Source organism: Odocoileus virginianus, chromosome 31 (genome assembly GCF_023699985.2).
Source record: "Odocoileus virginianus isolate 20LAN1187 ecotype Illinois chromosome 31, Ovbor_1.2, whole genome shotgun sequence".
Taxonomy (NCBI): Eukaryota; Metazoa; Chordata; class Mammalia; order Artiodactyla; family Cervidae; genus Odocoileus; species Odocoileus virginianus.
In genome coordinates this window covers 35,278,424-35,303,670 of record NC_069704.1, presented here as the reverse complement: position 1 = coordinate 35,303,670, position 25,247 = coordinate 35,278,424, and the positions used below count along the sequence as shown (strand labels likewise).

General features: G+C 37.0%; 1 protein-coding gene and 1 pseudogene across 9 annotated transcripts in view; one reads left to right on the top strand and one right to left on the bottom strand.

Moving 5' to 3' along the window:
- The window catches only part of UBAP2 (ubiquitin associated protein 2), a 110,574-nt gene that overhangs the window by 64,844 nt on the left and 20,483 nt on the right, over positions 1-25,247 (bottom strand). For 8 of the 9 annotated variants that reach the window (XM_020872881.2, XM_020872883.2, XM_020872882.2 and 5 more), the window contains exon 2: positions 13,814-13,953. The exons of the other annotated variant lie outside the window; for it this stretch is intronic. In XM_020872881.2, the coding sequence (XP_020728540.1) occupies positions 13,814-13,912 (99 nt within the window). In that variant the 5' untranslated portion in view covers positions 13,913-13,953. The remainder of the gene's footprint in view (positions 1-13,813; positions 13,954-25,247) is intronic. 9 annotated transcript variants of the gene reach the window in all.
- Positions 11,794-13,226, top strand: LOC110124371 (heterogeneous nuclear ribonucleoprotein A3-like; annotated as a pseudogene).

Sequence of the window (25,247 nt, the reverse complement as noted above, 5' to 3'; positions counted from 1 at the left end):
CAACAGAGGATGAAATGGTTGGATGGTATCACCGACTCAATGGACATGAGTCTAGGTAGCCTCCAGGAGTTGGGAATGGACAGGGAGGCCTGGCATGTTGCAGTTCATGGGGTCGCAAAGAGTCGGACACGACTGAGCGACTGAACTGAACTCACTAGCTAAAGTTCCCATCAAGAGAAAATACTGGAAGTAGAATCAAAATTGGGCCACATATACAGAAAATTCCCAAAAAAGTCCACATTGGTGGAACAGAACAAAGCCTGGAAATCTCAGAAAGCAAGCCAATGTAATTACAAAGGTAAAGAGGAAACACTGAAATGAGAAAAGCCACTCTGAACCATGTTGCCAAGTAAAAAGTTCAAGACTCAGTTCACATAAAAAAGAGCAATCTGAAAGTAAAGATCAAACCCAATACAAAGTTAGCATAAGAGAAAAAGAATAAGCAAGGTAATACGCCCCCATAACCAATGACAGTACACCAAAAAAGGTGCCTAGGGAAAAAAGTAAAACCACTATCTTCTGTTTCAAAATGTAAAAGACTGAGCATAAAGAAAAAGATAAAAACATAAAAGAATAACACTTTATGTCTACATTTTTCTAACTCAGAAATGAAAACTAAACTGAAAAGAACACAAAAGTAAACTTAACAATTAATGCTATAAGAGAAATAAAAGGCCAAAGAGGAAAATACTTAAAGTAAAAATGAAATTTAAAAAAGGAAAAAGCCCAGGTTGGATGCATGAGACAAGTGCTCGGACCTGGTGCACTGGGAAGAGCCAAAGGGATCGGGTCGAGAGGGAGGTGGGAGGGGGGATCGGGATGGGGAATACATGTATATCCATGGCTAATTCATGTCAATGTATGACAAAAACTACTACAATATTGTGAAGTAATTAGCCTCTAACTAATAAAAATAAATGAAAAGAATAAATTAAAAAAAGGAAAAAGATAAAGAAATGGGAGAAAAGAAAGTGTCAAATGTTGAATGCAGGCAAAAGACAACCCAGCCTCAATCTGTGGAGAATACGAGTCTCTGAAGACAACAAGGACAGAAAGGGAACAGTACAAATGTTGAAAACTAAACTTCAAGAAAAATGTCTGGAAAGCAAATAGAATAATGTTTAAATGTGTGAACAAAAACACACTGTGCTTAAGAATATCAATGCATAACAATCCACACTAGGATATTTTCTAGTAAAACAGCTGGACTTTAAAACAAAAATATCCATGTGTATGTAGGCAGAAATAACAAAAGACTTCTAAGGGAAAGAAATCAGTTATCAATAAACTTGTCAAAAGCAATGCTTTAATGCAAAAAGAAAATAAACATTTTAAGATATTCGAGTAGAGGAAGTAAGAGCCAAACATGTATAGCCAAAAAAAATGACTTTAAAGTCAAATACAAAGGGCATAAATCATTACCAGCACCATAGAACACTGGGATAATTATTCCCATGAGCCTTTCCTGGGGAATCAACAACAGCACTGGCTTCAGGTAAATAATCTAAATGACTAGAGATATTGACCTAAGTACATGCTTAATAAGTCACAATAGTATTTATTGTAGAAGTAAAACTAAATGATGTCTCAAATGGAGAAAGCACAGTATGAACAGGGCAGGCAGGTATAAGGATACTATTTAAAGAGGGATAGAAGGGGACTCCCACAAGTTCCAGATGGAGCTTATCAGCTGATTCAGGTGCCATGAATATCAAAGGCTGTACCCTGGAACAGTGAGTGCACCAATCTGTCCTTTGTGCTGGCATTAGCAGTCACATCATTTTTTTCACTCGAGGGCTACCTCTATCAAGTAAAATATGCTTTCAAGGCTATTAATAAGGCTGTCATAGCAAAAAACCATGTAGTAACCCTCATAAAAGGAAAGCAGATGCAAATTACTAAAGTGTAGCAGAGTGACCATTCAAGATAACCAGAAAAGCTGGCTATGTCAAGAAATAATAGAATGACAGCTGACAATGGTTCCGCATTATGAGTCACATTATGAGACAGCCAAAGGCATAAACAAGTGTGGCTAAGAGACCCCTGTTGTGTTCAAGAACTGAAGACACTTACTTCCCAGGTCTATACACAGAGTGCCTCTTGGTTGTTGAATAATTTTCACCAATACTAATAAAAATCGAGGCACTCAGATGTACAAGTGTGATTATCCTGCAAATTAATGCTGTTAGTTTAAAAACTGCTACAGAAGGAGCTGAAGCAAATAAGCTAAGCAGTTTCACTTAAATTTCACATCTCAAGAAACTATTCAATTAGACATTTCTTCTATCAACTGACTTCAAGGTAAAGCTAAAAATTCTAGATTAAAAAAAAAAATTTTTTTTTCACAGAATCAGAACTGATAACACACATTTGCTCCAGCAAAGAATGTAAACATTTATATTCAGTATGTTGAAATCTGATGCCAATGACCAAGATATTACATAAAAACAAGGTAACGTTTATGGAGGCCCCTGGAATGAAAAAGGACAAGTTTCCTAAGTTGAAAACTGTGTATAAATAAAAATAGCACTGGGCACAGGAGAGATGGTGTAAAAATGGGGGAAACATGGTAGTAGTTTTAGCATTGTTATTTTAAAGGCTGTATATATACATAATGTGAGATAAAGCAAATGAGTAATTTGGGGATATTCTAATTACGCCAACCTCTGGATTCTGAAGAAACTAGGATTCTCAGTGTAGAAGTAAAGAAAATGCAATATAAAAAATGAAAATGAAAATTCTGTAGTCCTGAATTTTAACTATCAGCATTATTAACTCATGAGGCATTTTTATTTTTCACTCTGTCCACTGGAGAGACCTATAAACAATGACAAACCCAAATCTGTTATCATATGGAAGTCTCTAAGTGCCATTTCCCACTAAAAGATGTCAGGATACCCTAGCGCAAAGTCTGATCAAGGTATGCAGCAGAAATTACACAAGAGAAGTCTGGAGTAACTTATAATGCCAATTTATGAAGAAACTATCAAAGATTATTAGAACCAAGTCAAAAAGTCCTCAGGAGCCAATTTCAAGAGACCTGGCTAAAGATGGGATAATTTCAACTTTAAAAAAAAAAAAAAAAAAAAACTAGGAATAACTAAAACCCTTTAAATGGTAAAACTGGTCAAGTTCATATTAAGTATTCACTTTTGGAGGATAATAGGTAACCAAGTAATTATTTTAAAATGTATCAATATATTCTTCAAATATTGTAATAGTCATGAAAAACTGCTGCAGATCAGAAGAGACTTAAGGAGACAAGACAACAAATTGGATCGAACCCTGGAACAGAAAAGAGACCTTAGTGGAAAAACTAGAGAAGTCCAAATAAAGTCTGTATTTATTTAATAATATTGTGCCAATGTTATCTTCCTCTTGACAAATAATTACATAAGACAGAAGTCCGTAAACTATAGTCTAAGATCTGATTTTGTATGGTGTGCCAGCAAAGAAAGGTTTTTAGCATTTTAAAAATGTTGTAATACAACAAAAATAAAGTTAAGAAAGAACATGCAACAGAAGACTGTGTGTGGCCTGCTTGTCATCTGGCCCTTTCTGGAAAAACTTGGCCAATATTTAATATAAAATGCCAGGATTAAAGGAAGCTGGGTAAATGTTGTAGAGACCTCTATCATTTTCCTACTTTTTTTTTTTCAAATCTTAAAATTATAAACCTTTTAGCTAGAACAACCAAGAAAAAAGACAGAAGTCTCAGATTATTAAAATTAGGAATGAAATGAGAAGCATCACTACAAACTTCAGAAGAATTAAAAGAACTGTAAGAAAATAACCATGTACAAGTTTATGCCATCTAGCTGAATAACCTAGACAGAAGTCAACAATTCCGTCTAAAAGGCAAACTCCTAAAAACACACAGATTCCTGAAACTGACTCAAGAAAGACTCAAAATCTGTAACAGTGATTGAATTAGTCAAATAGAAGCTCCCACAGAGAAACTCAGGCCCAGATGACTTCACTGGTAAATCCTATCAAACAATGAAAGAACACCAATTAATTTTTCACAAACTTTTCCAAAACACAGAGAAGAGAACCATCCTAATTCATTCTATAAGGCCAGTATTACCCTGACACCAAAAGCAAAAACATCACAAGAAAAGACAACTACAGAAAAACATCCCACCCACAAAATCCTTGCAAACCCTAGCATACCAGCAACACACAAAAAAGAATATGTACTGTGACTGAGTTAAGTTTACCTCAAGAATGCAAGGTTTTTTAATATCTTAATGTAATAAATCATATTAACAGAATAACAGACAAAACATGATTATTTCAGTAGACACAGAAAAGAATTTAATAAGATCCAGTACCCCTTTAGGCTTAAAGCTCAACATTCAGAAAACTAAGATCATCGCAATGGGTCCCATCACTTCATGGCAAATAGATGGGGAAACAGTGGCTGACCATTTTGGGGGGCTCCAAAAATCACTGTAGATGGTGACTGCAGCCATGAAATTAAAAGACGCTTACTCCTTGGAAGCAAAGTTATGACCAATCTAGACAGCACATTAAAAAGCAGACACATTACTTTGCCAAAAAGGTCCATCTAGTCAAAGCTGTGGTTTTTCCAGTAGTCATGTATGGATGTGAGAGTTGGGACTACAAAGATAGCTGACTGAGCGCAGAAGAATTGATGCTTTTGAACTGTGGTGTTGGAGAAGACTCTTGAGAGTCCCTTGGACTGCAAGGACATCCAACCAGTCCATCGTAAAGGAGATCAGTCCTGGGTGTTCATTGGAAGGACTGATGTTGAAGCTGAAACTCCAATACTCTGGCCACCTGATGCAAAGAACTATCTCATTTGAAAAAGACCCTGATGCTGGGAAAGACTGAGGGCAGGAGGAGAAGGGGACAACAGAGGATGAGACAGTTGGATGGCATCACCAACTCAATGGACATGAGTTTGCGGAGGCTCTGGGAGTTGGTGATGGACAGGGAGGCCTGGCGTGCTGTGGTTCATGGGGTTGCAAAGGGTCAGACATGACTGAGCAACTGAACTGAACTGAACCCCTTTAGGATAAACAAACTCCAAATCAGAAATGGAAGGGAACTTCCTCAACTTAATAAAAACTTTAATTTAAACCAACAACTTTAACAATCTACTTACTGGTGAAAGACAACTGAAAGCTTTCCTCCTAACATCAAGAACAAAATAAGGATGTTTGTTCCAGCCATTTGTACTGGAGGGTCTAAACAGACAAAGTCTTTCAGCAATTAAGTGAGGAAAGTAGAATATATGCATGAACTGAATTCTTATGGCTAAAATGCCAACACACACATACACACACACTCACTCACTCTTCTCTCTCTCTCTCAGGAAAATGCCCAAACTTGAGAACAACATAGTACAAATATTATACAGGATAGGGCCAACAGTAATTTGGTAAATAACCATCATGAAACTGTTCATCAATGAAGAATTATCTTCCTGTAAGATCAAAAAGTTCCTATTATAAAAATTATTAAATCACAAAGTACAGTTTCTGTTTTATGGCTAGGAAGATCTCAGAGGTAGTAATCCAGTTCAACTCCATACTGCACCCCTATGTAATTTACTAATGCTTTATGCTGGGTGTTACTGGCACAGGCATCCTAACTACCAGAGGTGTGGGGTATCCAGTGTTAATTATGCTATCTCCCAACTAGGGAAGAAGCTATTTGAACAGTCTAAGAAAGCAGTCATGAGAGTCCAGGCTAGTGTGGCCACGAGAAGGAAGGGATGTAAAAGGAGATGTTTCTTCTATCACTTTATACTTGCAGACTGAGAAAAGTGACTGCGTGACTGCAAGAAGCACAAGATCTGGGAGAACTCTGCCTACATTCGTCATAGGAAACCTGTGAGAATCCAATGAAAAGAGGCACGAGAATGGAGGGCAAAGTGGAAAGCAGTCAATAGTACATAAAATCACCAGAACCCTAAAGCAGGTGTCTATACCAAGAAAATAAAATGAGCACAACTTTCTGGGATGAAGGTGATGTTCTGTATCTTGATAGGAGACTGAGTTACACAAAATGTATACAAAAAATATATTTAAAAATATATTTAAGTGATCTGATACACTTAAATGCACCTGTATGTAAATTGCACCTAAAAAAAAAAAGAGAGAAACCTAGACAAATATTAAGCTCTAGTTAATGACATATAATCAAGAGTGTCCAGGGGTAAATCATATTGATGTATTTGAAATACATAAAAAAATAAGATAGCATGATGGATAGCTAGTCTAATGAGACAAAAACAAATAGAGCAAAAAGGTAACTGTGAGGGGGCTGTCGTGGTGGTGTGTGGTTAGGAATCCACCTGTCAATGCAGAGAACACCGGTTTGATTCCTGGTCCAGGAAGATTCCACATGTCGCAAGGCAACTAAACCCATGTACCACAGCTATGGAGCCTGATGCTCTAGAGCCTGTGCTCCGCAACGAGAAGGCACCACAATGAGAAGCCTGCACACCACAACTAGAGAGTAGCTCCCAGCTCCCTCTAACTAGAGAAAGCCCATGAACACCAACGAAGACCCAGGGTAGACAAATAAATACATTAACAATTTTTTAAAGGTAATTGTGAACTTGTGGGTGTTCGCTGTACAAGTCTTTCACCTTCTCTTTATATTTAAACATTTTCATAATAAAATATGGGGGGGGGGGGGAATTTCAGCAGACCAGAAAAGAAGGCCTGGAAGAAGGTCAAAAATAAAGGACAAAGGAAAAGAAGGGGGAAAAACAGATGTTAAACAGGAGCTAAAATAAAAAATATAAATGAAATCAGACAGACAAAGACAAGTACTATTTGATATCACTTATATATGAAATCTAATAAATAATACCAATGAATCTATATACAAAACAGAAATGAGACTCACAGACATAGAAAACAAAACTGACAGTTAAAAAGGGGAAAGGATGTGGAGGCGGGATAGATTAGGAGTATGGGATTAATGGATACAAACTACTATACAAAATAGTGTTAAGGTACAAGGAATTACTGCATAACACAGGGATCTGTATTCTGTATCTTTTAATAACTATAATGGTAAATAATCTGAAATATATACATATAACTGAGTCACTCCGCTGTACACTTGAAACTAACAATGTTGTAAATCAACTATACTTCAATTAAAAAATAAATACACACACACACACACAATAAATGGGGGAAAATATCCAAGAAAGTGAACCACAGACCAGTTGGAGAAATTCACTCCCTGTATGATGTTTATTAGCGGAATATGTTTAGTTCAAGACATTTCACAGAGAAAATACAGCATACAACAATTTTACAGAGTAAATGATACACCAAGGACAGGAACTCTGGCTATAATATCTTTCTGAAAAGGGATGTGGGATCAACTAAAAGTAATAGGGCAGGGAGGGAAATAGCTACAATAATACCTCTAAAGGCAGCAATATTTAAACATAAAAATTGCTAGAGAATTGTCTGTGCTTCCTAAATATACACAAGTTACAAAAACAAAGAACGCTCCTCTATTAAAATGTCTTAAAAAATATTAGTAAGAGAAACACTCAAGTTGACGAACTTTCACTAAAGACTAAGCAGAAAAGTTACTGCCAACAGCATTTTGCTGCAGGCAATAGTCTAGGGCTTCTATATATTTCCTTATTTTCATTTTGATACTTTTGCACTCACACACTTCTAACCATAAAATCATTCTTCAGTACCATATGTAAGGTAAATACTAATCACTAACTTATTCAGACTCAGCTTTTTCAGCTTAAATACTATGACTGAAATATTCTTTGTATTTCTCTTCAGTGATATCATCATTTTATTCCTAAGAGATTATAGACCATCTAGACACAACACAGCTGATGCACTTAATAGGAGTACAGTATTGCAACACTAGCATAGCATATTGATGGAATATAAAGCACTTTAAATCAGAACCTAAAATATTCTTTTCCTTTGCTGACTACCCTAGTCAAGAGAAAATTACTTTAAATATTCAATAACCAAAGCACCAAATTAAGAGTATGATAGGAAAGTTGCCAGGCTGAGCTCTAGAATGTGTCAATAGATTTGTTCAGCTTCTGAAATCAGAGGAAAAAAGCAGAATCAAGGGGTAAGTTAACAAGGTTACATACCCTCCCCTACAACAAACATTAGTGACATCCACCATACAACTGTTGAGTGGAAAAATAAAAGTCTTGCCAAGAAAAACAGCATTACTAACTCTCTTCCTCTGGATCTCTCTTCCATTCACTTGGCTCATAATGAGCTAAAGCTACTTTCACAATGAACAATGTATTCATAGCTTTTCTAGTGGAGTCAAATGGTTTGGGCTGAATCTGTCACCTAGCAGATTTGGAAAATTCAATGAAGTCAGATTTTCTTTTATAAATCACCTTATGCCTACCATCTAAAGATAAGTATTGTTCAGTTCAGTTCAGTTGCTCAGTGGTGCCCAACTCTTTGCGACCCCATGAACCGCAGCACGCCAGGCCTCCCTGTCTATCATCAACACCCAGAGTTTACTCAAACTCATGTCCATTAAGTCGGAGATGCCATCCAGCCATCTCATCCTCTGTCATCCCCTTCTCCTCCTGCCCCCAGCCCCTCCCAGCATCAGGGTCTTTTCCAATGAGTCGACTCTTCACATGAAGTGGCCAAAGTATTGGAGTTTCAGCTTCAGCATCAGTCCTTCCAATGAACACCCAGGACTCATCTCTTTTAGAATGGACTGGCTGAATCTCCTTACAGTCCAAGGGACTCTCAAGAGTCTTCTCCAAAACCACAGTTCAAAAACATCAATTTTTCAGTGCTCAGCTTTCTTTGTAGTCCAACTGTCACATCCATACATGACCACTGGAAAAACCACAGCCTTGACTAGACAGACCCTTGCTGACAAAGTAATGTCTCTGCTTTTTAATATGCTGTCTAGGTTGGTCATAACTTTCCTTCCAAGGAGTAAGCATCTTTTAATTTCATGGCTGCAATCACCATCTGCAGTGATTTTGGAGCCCCAAAAAATAAACTCAGCCACTGTTTCCACTATAATTAATTATTGAGAAGATGTTTACTTCTTGGAAGGAAAGTTATGACTAACCTAGACAGCATAAAGCAAAGATATCACTTTGCTGACAAAGGTCTGTATATTCAAAGCTATGATCTTTCCAGTAGTCATGTACAAATGTGAGAGTCGGACCATAAAGAAGAATGAACATCAAAGAATTAACGCTTTCAAACTGTGGTGCTGGAGAGACTCTTGAGAATCCCTTGGTCAGCAAGATAAAACCAGTCAATCCTAAAGGAAATCAACCCTGAATACTCATTGGAAGGACTGATGCTGAAGTTCCAATACTTTGGTAACCTAATGCAAACAGCTGATTCATTGGAAAAGACCCTGATACTGGGAAAGACTGAAGGCAAAAGGAGAAGAGGGCAACAGAAGATGAGAAGGTTGGATGCCATCACCGATTCAATGGGCATGAACTTGAGCAAACTCTGGGAGATAGTGAGGGACAAGGAGGCCTGGTGTGCTGCAGTACATAGGGTTGTAAAGGGTCGGGCATGACTTAGCAACTGAACAACAATTAAGAACTATTCTTTTGCTTAAATGTTTTAACAGTTGGGTTATAAGCAAAATACTGGGTTCTTTCAGTAACCAGGCCTTTTTCACTAAAATTTCAAATATTATTATAATCACTTCATAACATATGCAGAATATACAATAAGAGTAAAAGCTACCACTTCCTGAATAGAACTTAAATAATCTCTAATTCCTCCCAAGCATTCTGTAAAGTAAACATTGTGAAATTAATAAAGGGAAAATTCACTAAAATGGAATCAGGAGACCAGAAGGGGGAACTCTCAGGCAGTACCACTAGAGGTCAATTAGGAAAAACTAACATTGCAGGGAGACCCCAATGGGAAAAGATGTACACTGCATCCCCACAAGAAACCAACTGTTTCAGCATCTCAGTTACTGAGAAACCCTTACTACCCTGTACCTCACTTTTCTCTAATGGACTTTTGTTCAAAATAACCCCTCCCAACTTCCTCATTTTTCTCTATAAAATAAGGTTCCTCTGTTTCTGAGATGCCTATGGTTTCTGCGATGGCTTGCTTATTCTGAATTGCAATTCTCTACTATTCCCAAATAAGCCCATTTTTCCTCATAAAATAACTTCTTAAGCTTAACATTATCACACTCCATTTTATGTTTTTTAAAACTAGAGTGTTTTTCTATCTCCTCACATGATACTAGATAATCAAGTGACAAAATTACCAGTTTATAAGACAAACCTATGTTCTATACATCATATATGATGCTTTAAGTAAAGATCATCATTTCTGTGGTACTTCTACCAAAAATGCATAAACTCCCTCTAATCATGAAAAAATATCAGACAAACTAAAACTGGGAGACATTCTTTAAAATAAATGGCATATATTCTTCAAATACATCAGTGTCATGAAACAGAGGAAGTCCTACATTAAAAGAGACTAAAGAGGGACTTCCCTGGTGGTCCAATGACTAAGACTCCATGCTCCCAATGCAGGCGGCTGGGTCTACGCCCTGGTCAAGGAACTAGATCCCACGTGCCACAACTAAGACCAATAGCAGCCAAATAAATGATATTTCAAAAAAGAAAGATTAAAGAGAACTGACACCTAAATACAATGTATGATCAAGGACTTAATTAGCTAAAAAGGACATTATTGGGACAATTGGGGAAATGTGAATACAATGTATAGGTTACATTAGATGAGTTGATTTTCTGATTTTTGATCATTGTTTTGTGACTACATAAGATCCTCATTTTTTTTTACATACTGCAATATTTAGGGGAAGAGATGCACCATATCTGCAATTCATTCTCAAAAAGTTTGAAGGAAAAGTTGTGTGGTCTCTTCTTTGTAGAAGGAGAGAGAACAGGATAAATTAGCAAACATGGCGAAAATGTTAAAACCTGGGAGCAATCTAGAAGAAGGATATTCAGAAATTATATGTACTACTCTCAAAATGTTTCTCTAACTCTCCAAGCAATTTTTCTTTTAAACTGAGGTTCAAAGAGACTTAAATAATATCTCAATGGTAAAGTGGCAAACTTAGGTCCCAAATCCAGGTTTACTCAGATTCAAAAGAGCTCATGGTCTTACACCCTGCTGCCTCAATAGGGTGTCTCAGTACATCTCTGCATTAGACATTTAGATTGGGCAGGAAGTATCTTCTGGAATGAGAGACACACATTCCACCCCCAATTTCAGGTTGCTCCCTTAAGAAACACTTTCCGGAATAGGGTTAATGATTTTACTAATACTGTTTTGAGAAATTCTCACCAAACGTTTTTTTACAAGGAAAGTCATAAATCTAAGTGTCTAGGAATTCTTCTCCAAGTTCAGTGGGCAGCTTTTTTCTTCTACAAAATGAGCCACCCCTAAAGGGCCAATGGAAAAACTAGTAGAGACAATACTTGGCGGTCCTCCTTCCTCCATCCTGTAGACTTTGATTCTCTGGAAATCAGAAATCTAAGGGTCTAGAAATCCTTCTCAAAGCTCAATGGGCGGCTTTCCAAAAATTTTATTTGGGTGGGAGATGGAGACAGTTTCCATTCCCAGCAACTCATTTTTTTTTTTTTTTTGCCACACTGCACATCATGTGGGATCTCAGCTCCCCAACCAGGTATCATACTTGTGCCTGTGCAGTGGAAGCATGGAGTCCCAACTCCTAAACCACCCACAAAGTCCCAGAAAAGACAGCATTTAAAAAATCTCTTGTAGCTCTCGGTCCCATATTGAACTCGAGTTGGAAGAGGTGAGTCCGGTCTCAAAATGGAGGGTCATGATCCCAAAGAATCAGAGCAGTTGAGAAAGCTGTTTATCGGTGGTCTGAGCTTTGAAACTACAGATGACAGCTTAAGAGAACATTTTGAGAAACGGGGCACACTTACAGATTGTGTGGTGATGAGAGACCCCCAAACGAAACGGTCCAGGGGCTTTGGCTTTATGACTTACTCTTGTGTTGAAGAAGTGGATGTAGCAATGTGTGCACGAGCACACAAGGTTGATGGGCATGTAGTGGAGCCAGAGAGCTGTTTCTAGAGAGGATTCTGTAAAGCCTGGTGCCCATCTAACAGTGAAGAAAATTTTTGTTGGTGGTATTAAAGAAGATACAGAAGAATATAATTTGAGAGACTACTTTGAAAAGTATGGCAAGATTGAAACCATAGAAGTTATGGAAGACAGGCAGAGTGGGAAAAAGAGAGGATTTGCTTTTGTAACTTTTGATGATCATGATGCAGTTGATAAAATTGTTGTTCAGAAATACCACACTATTAATGGGCATAACTGTGAAGTGAAAAAGGCCCTTTCTAAACAAGAGATGCAATCTGCTGGATCACAAAGAGGTTGTGGAGGTGGATCTGGCAACTTCATGGGTCGTGGTGGAAACTTTGGTGGAAGAGGAGGCTATGGTGGTGGAGGTGGTGGCAGCCGAGGGAGTTATGGAGGAGGTGATGGTGGATACAATGGATTTGGAGGTGATGGTGGCAACTATGGCGGTGGTCCTTGTTATAGTAGTAGAGGTTACGGTGGTGGTGGACCAGGATATGGAAACCAAGGTGGTGGATATGGTGGTGATGGTGGAGGATATGATGGTTACAATGAAGGAGGAAATTTTGGAGGTAACTATGGTGGTGGTGGAAACTATAATGATTTTGGAAATTATAGTGGACAACAGCAATCCAATTATGGACCCATGAAAGGGGGTAGTTTTGGTGGAAGAAGCTCGGGCAGTCCCTATGGTGGTGGTTATGGATCTGGTGGTGGAAGTGGTGGATATGGTAGCAGAAGGTTCTAAAAACTCAGAAGAAAAGGGCTACAGTTCTTAGCAGGAGAGAGAGCGAGGAGTTGTCAGGAAAGCTGCAGGTTACTTTGAGACAGTCGTCCCAAATGCGTTAGAGGAACTGTAAAAATCTGCCACAGGAGGAACGATGATCCATAGTCAGAAAAGTTACTGCAGCTTGAACAGGAAACCCTTCTTGTTCAGGACTGTCATAGCCACAGTTTGCAAAAAGTGCAGCTATTGATTAATGCAATGTAGTGTCAATTAGATGTACATTCCTGAGGTCTTTTATCTGTTGTAGCTTTGTCTTTTTCTTTTTCTTTTCATTACATCAGGTATATTGCCCTGTAAATTGTGGTAGTGGTACCAGGAATAAAAAATTAAGGAATTTTTAACTTTTCAAAAAAAAAATAAAATAAAATAAAAAATAAAAATAAAAATCTCTTGTAATTCAGATTTCTCTCTACTTCAGAGTATTGTTTTCCATATACTTGAGACTTTCGTATTACATCCCAGGGACACACCTAGGTTAATAACAAAAAGGAGACAGCCTAGGTGCTAATAAGTAGCAGGAAAAAGTTCAGGATTAAATAGTTAAGGAACAACTTTACCTGAATCTGTACTTCTTCTTTCCTATTATAGACTATTTACTTGTTTAAAAAATTCAATATATCTTTTTCTTAAAAAAAAATATTTTTGGCTGCACTCAGTCTTGGTTGTTGTGTGAAGGTTTTCTCTAGTTGTGGCAAGTGGGGGCTACTGTCTAGTGGTGGTGGGCAGGCTGTTCATTGTGGTGACTTCTGTGTTCCCTGCTTTGGCAATGGATTCTTAACCACTGGACCACCAGAGAAATCCCTAAACTATCTTTTTAAAAACAGGTTTCAAAATCCTGGATTTCCTACAAAGGAGAACATTAAAGCATATATGCCCCTTAATTTCTGTAATTTTAAATAAAGAAAACAAGAGTTCCACAAAAACTTACCTGTACCACTTGTTTCTGTAGTTGTGTTCCCTGTGTCGCTGAAATCTGTGGTTTTTCCCTAGCACCTCTGGACCGGTCACTGCTCACCGAAGTCATCATATACAGTATATACAAAATAACGTATGCACAAAATAGAAAATCTGCAAGAAATCAGACATGGTAAGGAAAACTTCCAGATTACAAAAAACAGCAAGGATAAAATTCAGGGATATGGAAGAAATATGAGATAAAGCAAAGATTCTCTAGAAAGGAAATTCTCAAGAAACTACCCACTAAGGATTTTAGATTCCCCTGGTAGCTTTTAAGCCAATTTTACTAAGGCAGTCTAAATGGCTACGGTTTACAATTATAGCAATTTTTAAAATTAATTTATTTTTAATTGGGGGATAACTGATTTACAGTATTGTGTTGGTTTCTGCCATGCATCAACATGAATCGGCCATAGGTATACACAGGTGCCCTCCCTCTTGAAACTCCCTCCCACCTCCTATCCAATCTCACCTCTAGGTTGTTATAAAACACTGACTTGAGCTCCCTGAGTCATACAGCAAATTCCTACCGGCTATCTATTTTACATATGATAGTGTATACGTTTCCATGCTCCGCTCTCCATTCATCCCATCCTCTCCTCCCTCTCCTCCCCTCCCCCCTCCCCCACATCTGTAAGTCTGTTCTCTATGTCTGCATCTCCACTGCTGCCCTGCAAACAGGAACACCAGTATCACCTTTCTAGATTCCATATATATATGCATTAATATACATATATGTTTTTCTTTCTGACTTATTTCACTGTATGTAATAGGCTCCAGGTTCATCTCATTAGACAAATTCTTCGAAAAGTATAATCTTTCAAAACTGAACCAGGAAGAAATAGAAAATATGAATAAACAAATCACAAGCACAGAAATCAAAACTGTAATACAAAATCTTCCAACAAACAAAAACCCAGGGCCAATGGCTTCATAGGTGAATTCTATCAAAAGTTTAGAGAACAGCTAACACCTATTCTGCTCAAATTCTTCCAGAAAATTGAAGGAGGAAAACTCCCAAACTCATTCCATGAAGCCTCCATCACTCTGATACTAAAACCCAGACAAAGATGCCACAAAAAAGAAAATTACAGGCCAATATCACTGATGAACATAGATGCAAAAATCCTCAACAAAATTCTAGCAAACAGAATACAACACATTAAAAAGGTCATACATCATGATCAAGTGGGCTTTATCCCAGGGATGCAAGGATTCAACATAACAAATCAATGTGATACACCATATTAACAAATTGAAAGATAAAAGCTATATGATCATCTCAATAGATTCAGAGGAAGCTTTTTACAAAATTCAACACTTGTTTAAGATAAAAACTCCCTAGAAGGTAGGCGAAGAAGGAACATACCTCAACACAGTAAAGGCCATATACAACAAACCCACAGCAAACACTTGTCAATGGTAATTATAGCAATTCTAAACAAAAATATAAAATATCTCAATTTTAACCAGCAATTAGTTTACTACTATATAGTTGGCCCTCTGCATCCACAGATTCAACCAACCACAAATAGAAAATACGAGAAAAACATTTTTTTTTCAGGAAGTTCCAAAAAGCAAAACTTCAAGTTTGCCACACTATGGCCACTATTTACATAGCATTTACACTGTACTAGGTATTATAAGTAATCCAGAAATGACTTAAAGTATACAGCAGGATGCGTGTAGGTTATAGTCAAGAAATATTATTTGCCTTTATTTTTTTTGGCATGGGGGAATCTTAGTTCCCTGACCAGGGATTAAACCCATGTCCTCTGCAGTGAAAGCACAGTCAACCACTAGACCACCAGAGAAGTCCCAATTATGCCATTTCTATAAGGGAGATAAGCATCCACAAAATTCTGGCATCTGAGGGAGGTCCTAGAACCAATCCTGTGCAAGATGCCAAGGGACAAGTGTATATAGTTACTAATTAATATATGTAGTTTTAGCTGCCTCTTTCCATTTCTGCTTTTGGGTATCTGAACCCAAAAGCAACAATATGTCCAGAGGAGACTTTACTGCCAATAATCTAATTCAAAATGTGATGTCTAGGAGCAAGCTATACCTTAAGGCAAAAACCACTTATAAATAACAAATCTTCCAAAGAGACAAAAACAACTGTAATTTTTCCTTTATTTACTCAACACTTACTCAATAGCAACTAAGTGCCAGGCACATAATTCAATACGCCATCAAAACACAATTACAGTAACAAAACACCACTTCACACTGAATAACATGGCTACTATGATAAAAAAAAAAATTTAATAGAATATAAGTTTTAGAGAGAATGCAGAAAAATTGGAATCCTGAATATCACTGGTAAGAATATAAAATGGTGCAGCCACTATGGAAAACAGTATCGTGTTCCTATAAAGTAGAACTACCATCCCATTCAATAATTCCACTTCTGGGTATAAACCAAAGAAACTAAAAGCAGGGTTTCAAAGAGATATTTGTACACCCATGTTCATAGCTTAAAACAGCTAACAACAGCTCAGAAGTGGAAGCAACCCAGGTTTCTATCTACAGATAAAAGGTTAAGCGCATAAGGAGTATAAACATACAGTGGAGTATTATTCAGCCCTAAAAAGGAGGAATTTCTGACACATCCAACAAACATGAATGAACCTTGAGGACATTATGCTAAGCAAAATTAGCCAGCCATAAAAGGACAAATATCCTATGACTCTACTTATATGAGTTACTTGGAGTAGTCCAATTCATAGGCAAAGCTGATTAATAGTTACCAGAGGTTGGGAGCTTGGGGAAATGGGGAGTTATTGTTTAATGGGTATGGAACTTTCATTGAGGAAGAAATGTAAAAAGTTCTGAAGATGGATGGCCACAATACCATGTGAATGTACTTAACATAAAGTGTACAAAAGTACACTTAAAAAAACGGTTAAAATGGTAAATTCTGTATACTTTATCCCAATTTAAAAAACAGTGCAACAGTGTCTTAAGAGCATAATTTCCAATCTAGAATCCTAAACTCAGCAAAGATTCCAATCTATGTAAAGACAGAAACAGGTTGTGGACCTCAAACTCAGGAAGCTCCTGGAACAAACAAAACCCCTGAAACAGCATACCAAGAAAAGGCCATTTGCAACTGACACCATTAATTACCTACCAAAATCCCTTTACAACATATTTTTTCTCTCGCAGTCCTCTTGAAAAGAGGGTGAAAAGCTAAATATTCAATTTCTCAGCCTGCCTTGTAGCTCGGGATGGCCACAGGCCACTTTTCTCAAAATAATCTGAGAAGTCACAGCACCTTTATTCACAGTCCCCCCAAACTGGAAATATGCCAAATGTGCTTCAAAGAGTGAGTACACGTAGCATATCCATACAGCCATTAATTAGCAATAAAAAGGAACCGAGTGTTGAACATGAATGAATCTCAAATACATAATACTAAATGAAAGCGGCCAGGTTTAAAAAGCTGCATACTGTGTTATTCCATTTTTATGACATCTTAGAAAAGACAAAATTAAAGAAAGCAGATCAGTGACTGCCAAAAACTGGGGGATAATAAGGAGGTCTAACACAGGAGACAGGAGAGGTGACTCCCTCAGATGACAGTGAAAAATTATCAAGATGACATCTTGACTATAGGAAGCCTATAGAGAAATCAAATCAAATCTAATCAGAGCAGGAAAATAGAGGGATACCAAAGAGATGCTTCCAAGAAAATGGTTTTGACCATCTTAAGAAGTTAATTTGTATATATGATAAAGTATAATCAGTGGTGGGTACACATAAACAACAGTGAGGGGGAAAAAACCAATTACTGTTCCCCATAAAAGGTAATATGGCTCAACTGTAATGTTTATACAGTGACAGCAACTTTTTAAATTTATTACATCCTGAACAAGCTAAATTTAAATTACTCACTGTAAAAAAAAAAAAATTACTCACTGTAATCCTCAACACTCTATAGAATTTGGCATAATCCCCATTTTAAGAATCAGAAATAAAACTTGAAAAGGTTCTACAGACCAATGAGATGCAACACAGTGAGCCCCAATTGCTTACTTCCTGGTACAGAGCCTAGAAATCAAACCAGTGAGTAACTCTTGTCTTCATATCCTACACTAGCAAAACAATATCCCAACATCAAGGATGAAGGAGACAGAACTCTTATTTATGTAAATAAGCTACACAACACCCAACTGTAGGCACTGCCGTCTCCAACACACAAGACCTGTTACTAGAGATACCATAATTTGCAGCCCACCTTAGAAGGAAATGGCAACCCACTCCAGTATTCTCGCCTGGAAAATCCCATGGATGGAGGAGCCTGGTAGGCTATAGTCCATGGGGTCGCAAAGAATCGGACATGACTGAGCGACTTCACTTTAGCACCATCTCCCTAACTTTTCCTGACAGTCATATATGCTCAGAAAAATAGCAAAGTTATTTGCTAAAAAATAGCAAACAACACGAACATTTAAAATAACAAAGTAAACCCTTTAATATTTTCAAGAATTTTAAAAATCACTGCGTGAATCGAAGGTCCACTGGAACTCTGCAACTAGAAGGTCATTGGTGACCACTGCCAACAGAGCTTAGAAACCCTGGAAAAAGTGGAGTGGAAAATGCCAAGGTGAATGAGGGAGAGGGACAGTAAACTAACTAATCATACTTGCAAGTAGTAGTAACCAGAAGGAGATACAGAACAAAGGAGAATTTTGTGAGGATGAGGTACACTGAGCAACTCTAACACACTGTAAGCACTGTGAACACAGTGAGGACACCCACCCTGTCACTTCTGTTCCTCCAGGGCTTAACACGGGATGTGTGCTTAATCATTTAATACATAGTTACTGGATAAAAGAGGCCTATCTATAAGCCAAAGAGGAGATAACTGAGAGGCATTAATCTGAAATAGCAATAAAGGAAAAAGACTCCCTTGGACAAGAAGAGGGTGCCCTCTTCTCAGGCCAACAGAATGAATAAAACGGCGGGTGCGACAGCAGCTAAATTTTTCAAAGATTAGGAGAGATAGTCAACAGAGTTGGTTTTATCAATCTTTACTTTTTTACTAAAAGAGACAAAACACCTGCAAAGTATGCATAATAGATGAGTGGGGGGTGGAAGAACGTAAGAAAATGGCAAAGGTTTTAACCGCTACTAAGTCAAATACGAGAGGAAGTGAAAAGAAGTAATAAAAAAGAATGAAAAAATGATACTGATGACCTCTACTGAAAGCAGAAATCTTAAACGTTCAATGGTACTAATCCACATGTTACCATGAAAGTAACTAGAATGTCAAAAATTCAGGATCACAATTCAACTCAGTAATTAAAGTAGAAGTGAGTTAAGATGAATAGATCCTTTGCTGAAACATCCCACAAAACAAAAAGAACTTGAATTTCAAACAAGAAAGAGTCCACTTAAGTCATACATGATGTCACTAGGTGAAGAACTGCTAACTCTGGTGCCTTTCTCATATACTTTAAGCTTCAATACATACTTCAAAACATCCCTTCCTAAAGAATATTCTCTCTCCAGTTTATTAAAATCTCAGATGCCAAATTCACAACCTCATTAAAGGTAAAAATAACACTTTCATGTCGGTCATTAAACATGTGTTTCATTCTAATATAATATGGTGACTCAATCTTTTGGGCCATTAAGCACTTAGACAAACTGCTAAAAACTATGGCCCCTCCCCTCAGAAAAAGGCATATCCACAGAAATTTCTGCCTGAAACTTCAGGAGAATTACATCTCATCTCCCCTCCCTCTCCCGTCAAAACCCATCCAGGAACAACCCACTCCACCTGCTCAATGCTGATGGATGCCCAGGCTAAAAACCCTGCTCTAAGAATTTAGTAGAGCTCTAAAATGTATTTAAAGCTTAAGGGTATTTCTTTCCAGGCAAAATGAAGACTGTAACTGCTAATTCGGTCATTAAACAAAATCCTATAATTTACACACTGTTTTAACAGGCTCTATGCTTCCTTAAGAACAAAAGGTACCTGCTTGTTCCCAAAGAAACTATTAAGAGAAAATGCTGACCCTCAATAAACTTATACATGGGATTTAATCAACATACTACCTATGTTCTTTTGAAGAAACATTGTTTTCAAGATCTGCTGAGATGGTATAAACCCAATCAACTAATTGTAGTGTTAAAATAGTCTGCTGTAGGACTTCCCTGATGGTCCAGTGGTTGGTTGGATCCCTGGTCTGGGAGGATCCCACATGCTTTAAGACAACTAAGCGCCACAACCAACTGCGCCTGCCAAGCCTCAACTACTGAAGCCCAAGCTCCTACAGCTCATGATCTACAAGAGAAGCCACTGCAACGAGAAGCCCATGCTCTGCAACTGGAGAGCAGACCCTGCCTGCCGCAACTGCAGAAAGCCCAAGCATAGCAACGAAGACCCAGCATGGCCAAAAATAAATAAAGATTCTATATTAAGATTAAAATTTTTTTAAAAAGTCTGCTGTTTCAGGTGAGTATAATTAACTGGAAGACACATGCATCTTCCCCTCTGAACCACACTTAAAGAGCATGAACTGGAAACAGACTAATCATCTATGGCCTACAAATATCTGCTTGAATCAACTGTCCTAAATGCGGCACATAGAAAATTGTGTACTTCAATGGAACATTACCCAGCCATGAAAAAAAAAAAATGAAATATTGCCACTTGTAGTAACATAGAGATCATACTGAGTGAAGAGGCCAAAGACAAAGACAACATCACCTGCATGTATAATTTTAAAAAAAAAATGAACCTCTTTACAAAACAGAAACAGACACAGAAACTTACAGTTACCAAGTGGGAAGCTGGGGGAAGATAAACTAGGAATCTGAAATTAACAGACACATCACTGTAATTAAAATAGTTAAGCAACAAGGATTTACTGTACAGTACAGGGAACTATATTCAACATGTTATAATAACCTGTAATGGAATATCACCTGGAAAAATTTATATATAACTGAATAACTTTGCCATACACCTGAAACAAACACAGTATTTTAAATCAACTAGTCTTCAATTTTAAAAAATAAAAATAAAATACTCCCTGGAGAATAATGTACTTGATATTAAATTTTTAATGTTGAGCCTACTAGATTGAAAATTTAAACTGAGATTTAACAGTGTCTGCCACTTAAAAGATGATTCAATGAATGAGATGAAGAAGCAAAAGAATACTACAATACCCTAACTGATCCAACCTACCGCCTAATCCAACCTATCTTGTTTAGACTGAATCATATCCGTCCACTCAGGGAAGCCTAGAAACTCATTATCAGCCTTCTCAAGGTCCTCTTTTAAAAAGCCAGAGTTCTCTCTCTGCTGCCAAGGTTTGATCCCTGGTCTGGGAAGATTCCATTTGCTGCAGGGCAACTAAGCCCTAGCACTGCAATTAGAGTCTGTGCACCACAACCAAAGATCCCACATACCACAAGACCCAACCCAGCCAAATAAGCAAATAAATATCAAAAAGAGAGAAAACAGCAAAACAAATCCAATTCCAATAACTACACATAAAAAGCTTTACCAGGGATTCCCTGGTGGTCCAGTGGTTAAGACTCTGAGCTCCCAATGGAGGGAGCACAGGTTCGATCCCCGATTGGGGAACTAGGATCCCACATGCTGTGTGTCTAATAAATAAATAAATAAATAAATAAAAATTTTAAAAAAAATAAAAAGCTTTACCAAATTAAATAAAAAGCTGAAAATGGCGAGTGGCAATATATATGGCAAAATAATGTAGAATGGTCATATTATTTCATGCTGAGGGAACATGTTAAAAGTTTTTAAGAATCCATTTTAGTGACAAAGCATTTCTACAAAAAGGTGGTAGTAAAACAAGAATATCCAGTTGGAAACAATTTCCTTAGTATTCTTTTGGTCAAGAACTTCCCCGGAGATTCAACAGTGAACACGCGTTCACTCACTCGTCCAGTTACATCCCCCGTGCCATGCTGCAACGAGGCCTGTGTGCCACAACTGCTGAGTCCAGTGCACTGGAGACAGTGAGCCACAGCTATTGAGTGCACTCACCCTAGAGTCCTTGTTCCACACCGAGAGAGAAACCCGCGCACAGCAACTAGAAAGCAGCCCCCACTCACCAGAACTAGAGAAAACCCAGGTGCAGCAATGATGACCCAGCACAGCCAAAAATAAATTTAAAAACTAAAAAAAACCACAGTTTCCAAAAAAAAGTGCAAACACCTGAAACACTGTAAATTTTAATAAAAAATATAAAGAATCTTCAAATACATTATTATAATTAATAAGTTCAGCAAAATTTTAGATACAAAATAAAAATAAACATACAAAAATTCATTACACCTAAATACCAGCTAACAAAAAAACTTCTAAATAAGTTGTCTATGGCTGCTTTCGCACTACAATGGCAGTACTGAAAAGTTATAACACAGGCAAAGCAGAAAATATTTACTATCTGGTCCTTGAAAAAAAGTGCTCTAACACCCATCTTAAAAGGTTCACTCAGTAAAAGTGATCATTCTTCCTCAACTAGATTCAACTGAATTCCCAACAGAAGTCTAACAAGGGTTTTGTTCTCAAACCTGACAAGGTGATTCTAAAATAACACAGGGAACAAACAGTCAACAGCTAAGATGCTTCTTAAAACAAGGCACAAGACTGACCATGTAGATGTCAGGGATTACATGCTACAGTGTTTACCACAGTAGACAACTGGTACAGGGACAGACAATCCATGAAATGGATCAGAAGAGAAAGCCCAGAAATATGGTTTCCAACAAGATGAGATGCATGTGGTCAGGAAAAGAGGGACTTTCAAAGAGGCTGAAAGAACTGTTTGAGTATAGTTTTTAAAATGTCTTTTCCTAAACCATACATTATAAGTTACTTTACAGGTACTCGAACACACAAAAAGCAAAATTATTGGTTTCAGAATAAAATAAGGCTAATTTTTTTAACCCCATATACAGGAACTTCTACCTCATGACAGTAATTATTTTCTTAAGAGTCAAAAGGTGTTAAAATTGCAAAGATTAATAACTTCTTTTTTTGGCCTCACCATGTGGCATATAGGATCTTAGTTCCCCAGCCAGGGATCAAACCCATGCCCTGTGCAGTGCAAACGTGGAGTCCTAGCCACTGAACCACCAGGGAAGTCCCAAAGATTAATAACTAAAATTAAAAACTTCGTTCATAAAAAGGCAGCTGGTCCTGTGAAAATACAAGCCATAATCTGGGAAATTTTTTATCAACATACATCTGACAAGTAGTATTTGGATTTTATTAAATACTGAGATGGATAAACAACAAGGTCCTACTGTACAACACAGGGAACTATATTCAATATCCTGTAATAAACCATAATGAAAAAATATTAAGCATATATATATATGTAAAACTGAATCACTTTACTGTACACCAGAAACTAACATTGTAAATCAACTATATTTCAACTAAAAAGAAAGCAGGGAAGGAAGGAATACTATGAGAAACGCCCCAGCAGTCCCATGGTTAGGACTCTGAGGGCCTAGGTTCAATCCCTGGTAGGCGAACTAAGATCTCACAAAACAGTACAGCCAAGAAAAAAGAAAGAAATACTACGAAACAAGAAGCAATAGAAAACTATCCAATATGAAAACCAGCAAGAGTTGACCAGAAGTTTACAGCAGATAACCTAAACTGTCCTTAAGTTTCTATCAAAGTCCATTTAAAATATTCCGAAACAGCCGACAGATTTCTAGGATTTTATTTCCTAATGCCTTTTATCTACTGGCTTTCCTCTGAACTCTGAAATATATACATGCAATTCATATTTCAGCTTATAAATTCTCTATTTCTTCTATATTTAACTTGCCTTCCCAGACTTAAATCATAAACAAGACCAGAAACTCATTTTGTTTTGCTCCCTTTACTACTCTGTAGGTGTCAACAGAAGAGACATTTGACAAATGTGTTGAAATGACATGTGATAGAAGCTGGTATCTTTTTTTTATTGGTGTATAATTGCTCTACAATGTTGTATTAGTTTATGCTGTACAACAAAGTGAGTCAGCTATATGTACACGTATATCCCAACTATAAAAACTGAGAATAACCTAAGAAAGACCAAATCATAACAGAATCAATGATTCCAAAAGAGAACAATACATAAATTGAACTGTTTTCCAAAACAATCAGTTATGGAGACCACAAAGCAAGCACTCCCATGCCGTGAAACAATGTACCCCTATTTATAAATCTTACACATCTCAGGTTAATGAAATGGCATTAAACAAGCATTTCTAGTTATCTTTTGGACCTGTGTATCTTAAATTTAATGAGAGGAGACATCATAACTCAGGATACCATTTCAGGCATCACAAGGAAAATTATGTCCCTGAAAACGATTTTAGCTAAAAAAGGTTTCACAAAAAAAAATAAATAAATAAAAAAGGTTTCACAAGCTTTGTACTGAACTAGGTGTCCTAACATCATTTATTGATTTCTTAATAGGTCCTCTGTCAACTGGAAAGCTTAAGGCTACAGGCATGTTACTGAACTCTTTTGCATACACTGTAATAGCAAACAACCAATTAATGAGAACATCTCATGTGTCCATCATGGTTTAAAACTTTTTCCTCTATTTGAATCTCTCACTGTCAGTACAAATAACACACTTTGCATCCTTTTTTGAGTTAAACAATTTGAAGATTTTGTTGGTTTGGGTTTATTCTTTTGGTTATATTATATAAACAAGGTTGTTATGTCATGATTATCTTAAAGAGTTTTCTCTGAGTTTAGTGTTCTCAGCTATGAAAACATACATACAAACACTTTTAACTCTCAGGCACCATACAAATGTGAAACATACAGTATTTCTGAAGTAAAGAGATTACTTATTTCTAAAATCACTTTGAGCATTAATACCCGATAATTCTTCACTCTATAATTCTATGCTAAATATCTAAAGTTAAGCATTCAACCAAAATTTGCCTGTCTGGGTGGGTATTCCAAGGGTAAAACCTTTTTAAAAAAATCTTTTGTTTATCCAAAGATTTCAGAAGTTAATTTTTTAATTGAATAATGTGATCCTTTTCTCACTTATCTTTAACTATTTATCCCTCAGTGCCTCTATTTATGAAAATAAACTAGGTACATTAAATATAACAAAATGAAACTTTCTTCTTACAGCAGTGCCATCTGGTGATGAAAATCTGCAGGTACAGAAATAGACTAAACTGGATTAAGACTGAGTTTTTTTTATTTACAAAAGACTTTTAGTCTTAATAGCCTTGCTATTATAACCAAACGTTTTGATGTAATATATCCAAATTCTCACTTGTCAATCAGATTAACCATAAGCTCCTTAAGTTTCAAACTATAAAAAATTTACTAATTCACTGTCTCAATATCACTGTCTCAATATATAAACATTAAGACTTTC